The 8,601-nt window shown below is 33.9% G+C and overlaps 2 protein-coding genes across 5 annotated transcripts in view; one reads left to right on the top strand and one right to left on the bottom strand.

Annotated features, from left to right (window-relative positions):
• Positions 1 to 2,585, top strand: part of LOC119580875 (ras-related protein Rab-5B-like) — a 40,038-nt gene extending 37,453 nt beyond the window's left edge. For all 4 annotated transcript variants that reach the window (XM_037929096.1, XM_037929092.1, XM_037929093.1 and 1 more), the window contains one exon: positions 604 to 2,585. The gene's annotated coding sequence lies outside the window, so the exon portion shown is untranslated. The remainder of the gene's footprint in view (positions 1 to 603) is intronic.
• LOC119580874 (transcription initiation factor TFIID subunit 5-like) overlaps positions 2,581 to 8,601 on the bottom strand; it is a 12,204-nt gene continuing 6,183 nt past the window's right edge. The window contains exons 4-12 of the mRNA XM_037929091.1: positions 5,743 to 5,939; positions 5,398 to 5,587; positions 4,975 to 5,094; positions 4,704 to 4,849; positions 4,456 to 4,593; positions 4,013 to 4,206; positions 3,676 to 3,789; positions 3,041 to 3,218; positions 2,581 to 2,921 (exon numbers count right to left, since the gene is read on the bottom strand). Of these exons, the coding sequence (XP_037785019.1) occupies positions 2,713 to 2,921; positions 3,041 to 3,218; positions 3,676 to 3,789; positions 4,013 to 4,206; positions 4,456 to 4,593; positions 4,704 to 4,849; positions 4,975 to 5,094; positions 5,398 to 5,587; positions 5,743 to 5,939 (1,486 nt within the window). The 3' untranslated portion in view covers positions 2,581 to 2,712. The remainder of the gene's footprint in view (positions 2,922 to 3,040; positions 3,219 to 3,675; positions 3,790 to 4,012; positions 4,207 to 4,455; positions 4,594 to 4,703; positions 4,850 to 4,974; positions 5,095 to 5,397; positions 5,588 to 5,742; positions 5,940 to 8,601) is intronic.

The raw sequence follows: 8,601 nt of genomic DNA, 5'->3' as shown, positions 1-8,601 counted from the left end.
AACTCCTCAGCACCATGTAGAGAGGAAAAATGTCAGTGGAGAAAACAAAACAAACAGTGGATAAAATACAATATTGAGAGACACAGTCACTTGTGCACTTACTCATATCCTCTCCCTGTTATGAGTAAAAGACAGACAAGTAGAAAAATCGGAGCAGAATAACACAAAAGCTATAAATTAATGAGGGACAAGGTGAAAAGTTCAACTTTCTAATGCAAAATTGAAAATGGGGAGGTTTGGTTGGAAATAGGGAGTTATTAGAATGGATTTTTTATTGTATTAGTGTCTTTCCTGGTTTTGGGCTGTATTATACAAAAATTGCATACAAAGGCAACTTTATTGATTTTTTTCTAATAGGCTATCACATCTTTTTGCTCTACCCTTTGCACTAGATCTTCAGGAACCAAAAATATGTCTCATTGAAAGAATTTTTCAGAGAAATGAACCTGCAACATGCATGGATATTTTGAAAATATCCATAAAAATTTGAAGTTAAAGCTAAATTGCATGATATTTATTATCTTTAACATGCAGGTTTTCTTTTTCTTTTACAATAAATATAATCATAAGGCATATATTTATAATTTTTCTCTTTTGTTTCAGGTGGAACATTGTGATGCTAGTGTAAGTTATGATATCCAGCTGCTGTTAGCTCACGTTTCCCCATTGGACTTGAAGATTGCATCATTCCTGGGTTCAAATTTTTGCATGGGTCTCAACTTTTAGAAAATTTAACAGATGATGGAAACTTAGTCACCCTTTTGTTATTTCTTATGTGTCAGGTTTTGAAATAGGAATACCACGTTTAACTGGTACTCATTAATACGTGTGTGATTAATTTGTATAAAAAAATTGTAATCCAAAAGGTAATTAATTTGTGCATCTTTGAATCACATGAGGATCCTCTTAGGCTTCTTGGCAGTAAGACAATTTACCAAGAGGGTACCTCTTGTTAAGAGCTTGTAAATCTTTTAAGTTTATTGTAATTTTATAACTTGATTCATTTGTTATTGGTTTCAGTTGCACACTGTATTGTCATTCCCATTATTTATCGATTCTTGTAGCTAATATTCCCTAACCCACCCATCTTGCAAATATTAAGTGTTAGACATTTTTAAGAAAACAAAAAAAAAATCATGGACACAATAGGTTCACAATGTGGTTAGAGTGGTTTATCTTGCATTCTCACAAAAGTCATGTATTGTGAGATCTTATGCCCCAGCGCTAAAATCTGCTCACCAAAGTGGAAGGAGAGAAGAATGTCATGTTAATAAAGGCTTATCAGTAATATATGGAATGGTAGTTAAGTGTTGTACAGTATATTGACTGCATGTCATGTGTATCAGGTTCACTACCCATAACTCCAACCATCAGTCTAACGAGGAGAACATAAAGTGTGAGTCGTCACCACTGTTGATTTAAAGCTAACATGGTCATACATGGAACAGTGAGCGTTCAGGACTCACTGCATTTTTTGTTCATGGTAAAGCATCACATTTAAAAGTCCAGTCCCATCTAATGCTTGACCATGATTGGCCATGTGATAATAATGTATATTATCTATTTAAGTTTCTTTTTATAAAGTAGGGAAGAATTTCTATGTCACTTGTAAATTTTTGTTTTGTTTTTTGTTTAATGTCAAATAATGGGCAGGATTAGACTTGGGTAGCTAGACAGATAGTTAGCAGCCAAATAGTCAAATTAGGATTATCATGTTTAAGTGTCTGATAGGGCAACTGCCTTTTAGAAGCCCTTTATGTCTGGCAGGATGTATGTATTAACCCAGTGAAAACATATGAGAAAATTTTTATTATAACTGCATATCAAAGTGGCTTGCTTCAATTAGTGCCCAAGTCTAATCTGACTGCCCTCCATACCCCCTTTGCATCCTGGTACATGATGATGCTAATGGCCAATTATCCCTTTTGCATCTTGGTACATGATGCTAACTGGCCAATTAACTATGTGCTGTAATGAACAAAAATGCCTAGCTGTGGTGTGCCATTAAAAATATCATTCTTGCAGTCTCATGTTTTTATCTTCAGAATATTTTGTAAGAGCCCTCAGTATTGTATTAGAAATATAGGTATAATTTTCATCTTATACAATGCTACTCAAAGTATATAATTTTACAAGCTTATTAAAAGCATGCTCTTCTGACTTGATGGTCAGACTGTAGGTCACCTGGCACGACCATTGTGAGGCATTTAACCCATCGATATTTGGTAACACCAGCAATCGTGATCCTTGTGCAACTAGTCGATGAGGTTTCTTTCCTTTTTTTTTTTTTTTTTTTTTATTAATTTCTTTTTTCTTTCTTTCTTTTTTTTCTGAAGATAACCTCATTGATATTTTTGTTAAGGTCAAAGTTGATTGGCATGTCAAACTTGCTCTGCTCAGTTGTGCTTGGAATTGCAAATGTTCTTGTGCTTGATTGATGTGTGGCAACCACTTGGGAAATTATCTGCAAAAGTCAAGCCAGGCACAACTGATCATCTTTATGTGTACACTCTGAACCCCAAAGTCAGACAGCAATCTTGTACAGTTAAAGTACCTATTATAAATAATAAAATTATCAAATTAGATTACTCTTTTATTGCAAACACTTTACAGAATTTTGGTTGTACTTGTATGTTCAGTGTTTCTAACATCTTATGGTTCATTTAGGTTGATAAAAAATATACACATCTCTACACTATAAATAACAATCTTTCATCCCTCAAATGGTCCAGCAGCCAACAAAACATTTCTTCTGGTAAAGTGTGTTGCAAGCACTGGTGTATTTTTCGTTGGGAATGTCCCCAAGAGCAAGGATTCACTCCGTTTAACTTCAGGATTGTGAGATACACTGACATCCTCCTCGTGATTGTCTTCTAGAACACGTGTGAAGTCCCACAGCTTTACGCAGTTGTCCAGTCCACCTGAAGGCAGGGCAATTGGTTTTTAAAATTTTATTTATTTATTATCATTCTTAATTTTTGTGTGTATGATGTTCTCTATGACATGTAAATATCCATAACAAAATTAACAGAGTACCAACCTGAAGCAAGCATATTACAATCTCTTGAGAAAGAAATTGTGTAGATTGTTGATGTATGAGATAACATTTCAGCAATAAGATGCCCATTTGCCAGATCCCATACTAAAACACGCTTGTCTCCACCACCAGAAGCCAGAAACCTCCCACATGGTGAAAATGCTAATGCATCAATAACATCCTGAAACGTTAAGTCAGTCAATAAGTTGAATGGATAATCTTTCTGTTGTAATGTCCCCTGCCCCCTAAATTTCCTTCTCTATATTCTTTCCTTCCCTTTTTGTGAGCTGGTCATTAGCTACATTATAGATAACACACCTCTGACCATATCAACAATCCTTGAACATTTCTTTCCCTCACTTTCATCTCCTATATTCCAGCATCTTTTCACACACTACATCAATTAGCAAATTATCACCCTTGTAGCAATATACTGTTTCCTATTTCTCCAATTAGAAATTTTGTATATGTCCAAGTTTCTGCCACCTTGTCCTACATTTGTGTATGAAACACCTGAGTTTCTTTTCTAAGTATTCCTTCTTGCCTACTTGTACTTTGAACATTTCCTCAATAAAAAATACTCAGAAAGACTATTCTAATATTTACTCCTAAAAAGAAAATATTTAAAATGTAATTACCTTGTGGCCTGTTAGAACACGAACACAATTTCCATTGAGAACATCCCAAAGTCTGATGCTGCGATCGCTAGAACCAGAAGCAACATAATTGCTGTTTGGGTGGAACTGAACAACCTGTGAAAAAATTAATCCAAATTAATGCTATGCAGTGGAAAGGGAACAAGGATAGATGTAGTGTATGACTCTGAAATGAATGACACAATGTACCCATTCTAAAAAATATATATATATAAATAAATGAACAAATATCTATTGCTCCAATCTGATCTTTTATTTTTTCCTTTACAAGATTACTTGAATTTACTGTGCATTTACTTTTATTTTTCTAGAAACTTACATCAACATCTGAAAAATGTCCTGCAAAAATTCTTAATGGCTGATGATGATCTGTAGCCCATAAACGGCCAGTCCGATCGTGACCTCCTGATGCAAAGTAATAGCCATAGGGAGAAAATCTCACATCCCATACAGCAAATACATGACCCTTGTACACAACAAGGCAGGTCCAAGTCTGCAAGCTCCATAAGCGAACTGAAATGAAATATCAAAAGCAATATGTATATATAGTTATTAAATGCTTTCTTTTGAAGCTAGAAATTCTTTTGACAGTTCACATTCAATGAAGCTTTTGAGACTTGCTACCACTGAATTGAATACTGGACAAGCTAAATAAAAATGTTCAACTGTCAGCACCGAAGTAAAATTATCAAACTGTATCTTCGTATAAAATCAAATTATAGGACTGTTTCAATATTTTTTTTTAATAGAAGAAATACTTACTAGTACCATCCTCTCCTGCTGTCAACAGAAGATTGCGGTCTGGACTAAAGGAGCAAGCATAAACTGGGCCTGAATGCCCAAGAAGAGTGCGGACATAATCTGCAGTTCTTTCATCCATCATACGTACCAAGACATCATCTGAAAGAATACAAGTTTCAATTTCCCTAACATTCTGTAAATCTTCTAACTTTTTATACCATGTACAAAATTTTTTCTAAATAAAATTAGTTTAATATACTTGTACATACCAGCATCTTTGTCAATGTTATTCAATTGTTCTGCAGACTTCATACATCTTAATTTGCTTGGCGTGATGCTTTGTACACGAACTTGTGAATCAGCTGTACCATATGCTAGCAAGCTCGAATCATCAGATATATCAACTCCTGTTACGCTGGAAAAAAAAAAAAAAAAAAAAGGTCCCATGAAATCTTTTGCCACAAAACAAAAGTGAGGAATCAGACTTTCTCTAATCAAAATACTTTGTGAGGTACACTTTGCATTCATACTTTTACTTACTTCCCTGTAGCATTCAAAAATGTATAGAAGCATATAGATGGTAGAGTCTCTCTGTTTAGTGTGACCCTCTTCACTGTATCTCTGAATGCTTTGGCCTTTTCAATTCGATCAATATCCCGCCTAAAAATAAATAAGTACAGCAAAATTAAAATGGTTGATTGATATGATTTTTATGGACCTTAACTCTTTATTTTAAGAATGTTGAATTTCCTCTTTAATCTTAAATTTCAACAGCAACATCAATCAATATGAGGGGGAAAAAAGTTTTACCCTAATTATACAACTGTGGTATAGTTTATAGTGATTCAAAACACATGTGGTCATCTTCCCAATAAGAAAGTATTCTAGAGCAAAAGGAAATTAATGAAAGCTGATACAAAAAAACTTTTCTGAAGCAAATATACATTACAACATTATTCTCACAATTCTGGCAAGGGTATTCTGTAGGTAGGTGGTGCATTTGGATCATTTTTCTTGCTCTTCTGAAGGGCATCTTTCTTTGGCTTCTTTTTTTTTGGCTTATCTCCCTCTTCTTCACCCTCCTCTTCCTCCATTGCTAAGTTTGGCAGCTCTGGCTCTTTCAGGAGTCCGTAATAGATTTTGGTCTTGTTGACTAAAATAAAATAAGAACAAGTCAAAATAAATTGCTAAAATTATCTTTCTTTTATGAATGGGAACTGCAAAAAAAGAAACAACCATTCAGAATCTTTAGATGTATACTGATCTACTAATACTTTTATGCTTTAACTTTATATTTCAAATACTGACCTTGTTTGGGTGCTTCTCCTTCCTGAGCTCCTGCTGTTGCTCCAACCTGTGCTCTTGTCCGAGGAACTCCTTCATAAACATCCAGGTACAGCCGGTCATGTATGATTCTTGCAACAGGCCCTCCTCCACGCTCAGTCAGGTACCGTTTCAAGTGTGCATAGGTGTCTCTTGACATTCTCACTGTAAACTGGTTTGATCTGTAAAAAAGAATTTAATATTATAATCATAAGTTATACTAATAGTATACTAACTCTCTGCTTAAGAGAGTTATTTTTATGGTAATTTTAAATATAGCAACAGAGCAAAGACATGGATACTGTCTCACTGTAGTAACCCCATGAAACCCAATGACTGTCTGTTGAGAATATATTCACATATACCATCACCACAGACAAGCCAACTCAAGATTGTTTATGAGTTATGTTGAAATTACATATATTCATTAATATAACTCATTCAAATAATTCTGTGCTATTGCCAATTGTTATTTGCTATTTGGCTATCAAGTGACCCTTTTTTTTTTCTTTTTTTTTTACTTTATACCAATAATTTTATGGGATATTGTACATGCCAAATAGGTTACAATATAGGAGAAAATCCATATCGATATACACCTCTTCCTTGTGCATATCCTAACTTGATATGCTCTTAAGGAGACCACCTGTTTCTATTTTTGACTTAAATCTTATATTGCAAATATTTAAAAATTTGGACAAAAAGTTTCTGAATAACAGGAACCCCTCCCCCTTACTAGAAATAAGGTTCTTAAAATAAAACCATAGATTCTCATTTTTACCAATTTAGATCACAATGGCTTTCCTGCACTTTTTTTTAAGGAATTCTCCATGCCATTTTTTTTTATCTGTCTATGGATCCAGATGCTACACTGCCCACAAATGGCCCAAAATCCAGGCATTAGACATACTTGAGCTGCCACTCTGATGGGTGTGCAGCTTAAAGCCAGTGTGCAGTGACAAGACTCCATGCCTATATATGTCATTTGATCTGGTTTAGCTAGCTGGAAATATTTTTCATTGCACAGACTCCATATCCATAACTTTGTGCAATAATAATAACAATAAGTAACATTTTGTTATTTTTATTATTATTATTATTATTTTTCTTGTAATATTCAATTTTCTTTAATAAAACCTGCACAGTTGATCAAAGCTGACAGTCATAGTACATGGTACATTCCACACTCATTTATCGGTGGAAATAATGCAAAAGTCTCTTCCTAAATGCCAACTGAGTCTAATCACCCTTCAAGAACTTTGTACTCTCATGGTGAGTCATTCCTGTCATCCCCACATTCAGCTGAAATTCTCATGATGGCAAACTCAAGTTACCCGCCCCCCAAGCCAAGCAAAATTTTTTCATGAGGTGATGGTCACGTCATCCAAATCAAAGGGCTTAATACAGCTTCTAACAATTAATACATTCTCTATATTGAGCATGGAACAATTAACCCAATGCTACTGGGTATAGCATGTATATATGTGTCACGACCACAAAAAGTTTAATTTATCAATTGTGTTTACACATGGATGGCTCCACAAATACTTAATCACCAAGGAGTCAATTACTGATCCTACCTCTCTCACCTGTTTACCCTTTTCCTTGGTCTTCAGAAATATTTAATTTCATGTTCTATTTCTATTAGTATTGTCAATAACACTGTAATAATCATAATATCAAAAATGGTACCAGCACTGATATCTATACCTCCTTGTGGAGCCATCTATGTGTACCTTTTTCCCCCCCAAAACAATATTACCATGAACATCATATTTTTTTTGGCAGAATTGGATTAATGTCAAAATTATGGAATGATTATAAAGTCTAATTTTTGCTTTGTGAATTTTGTTTACATACAGATCACCTGATTTGTAATACTAATATCATTATTGTTGTTTTAATTACTATTAACACTTATCAGCAGCATCATTATCTTTATCCTTCCATAATCCTCTTATCATTACTACCATCTCAATATCACAATCATTATTACTATTATTATTATTATTACTATTATTATTATTATTACTATTATTATTACTATTATCATTACTATTATCATTACTATTATTCATTACTATTATTATTACTATTATTATTACTATTATTATTACTATTATTATTACTATTATTATTATTATCATTATTATATCCTTATCATCCTCCTCATCATTACTCTTGATATTATGATTATCATCATGTTACTGACAGTAATATAAATGAAAATTAAAAATCCTTCCAAAACCAGGGAAAAGCAAAAACTGGTGAAATCAGGTATGTCTGCTTGGTACTAATAAAATGCCTACTACAACAGGTGGCAAGTTTTAGTTGACATTTTTATGCACTTTTCAGTGAGAAAAGACAAACTTATGAGCCTATGATAAGTAAAAAGCAAATTTTCCATTTATATATATTGGTTACTATTATTATGTACCCTCTTTTGAGAAATGACAACTTTTAAGCCCTCACTGCCAGGTAACAGAAATCTCTGAACGTGATAATATTGGTGATTTCTGGTAACGCCCAGACACTGGGCGGGGTAGTCCGCTACATCAAGCCAAATGTCCCACTTCACGCACTCTGGTGTGTCACCGCATGTACAGGTTTACACAGCAGACCAAGCGGTTTGTTATGATGCTGGTACACATGACCTGGCAGTTATGGGTTAAGGCAGTTCACATGAGAAGTAAAACGCAATTTTCCATTTTTATATATTCTAACTAATATTATGATGCACCCTTCCTTGAGAAAAGACAAACTTATGAAAGTTACCAAGATAGGTATATAAAAGGAAAACTGCATTTTACTTAAGTTCACTAACTTCCTTCCTCATTCTCTATT

The sequence above is a fragment of the Penaeus monodon genome, chromosome 14 (assembly GCF_015228065.2).
Source record: "Penaeus monodon isolate SGIC_2016 chromosome 14, NSTDA_Pmon_1, whole genome shotgun sequence".
In the NCBI taxonomy this organism is placed as follows: Eukaryota; Metazoa; Arthropoda; class Malacostraca; order Decapoda; family Penaeidae; genus Penaeus; species Penaeus monodon.
Note: the sequence above shows the minus strand (reverse complement) of the source record. Positions and strands in the feature narration are given on the sequence as shown.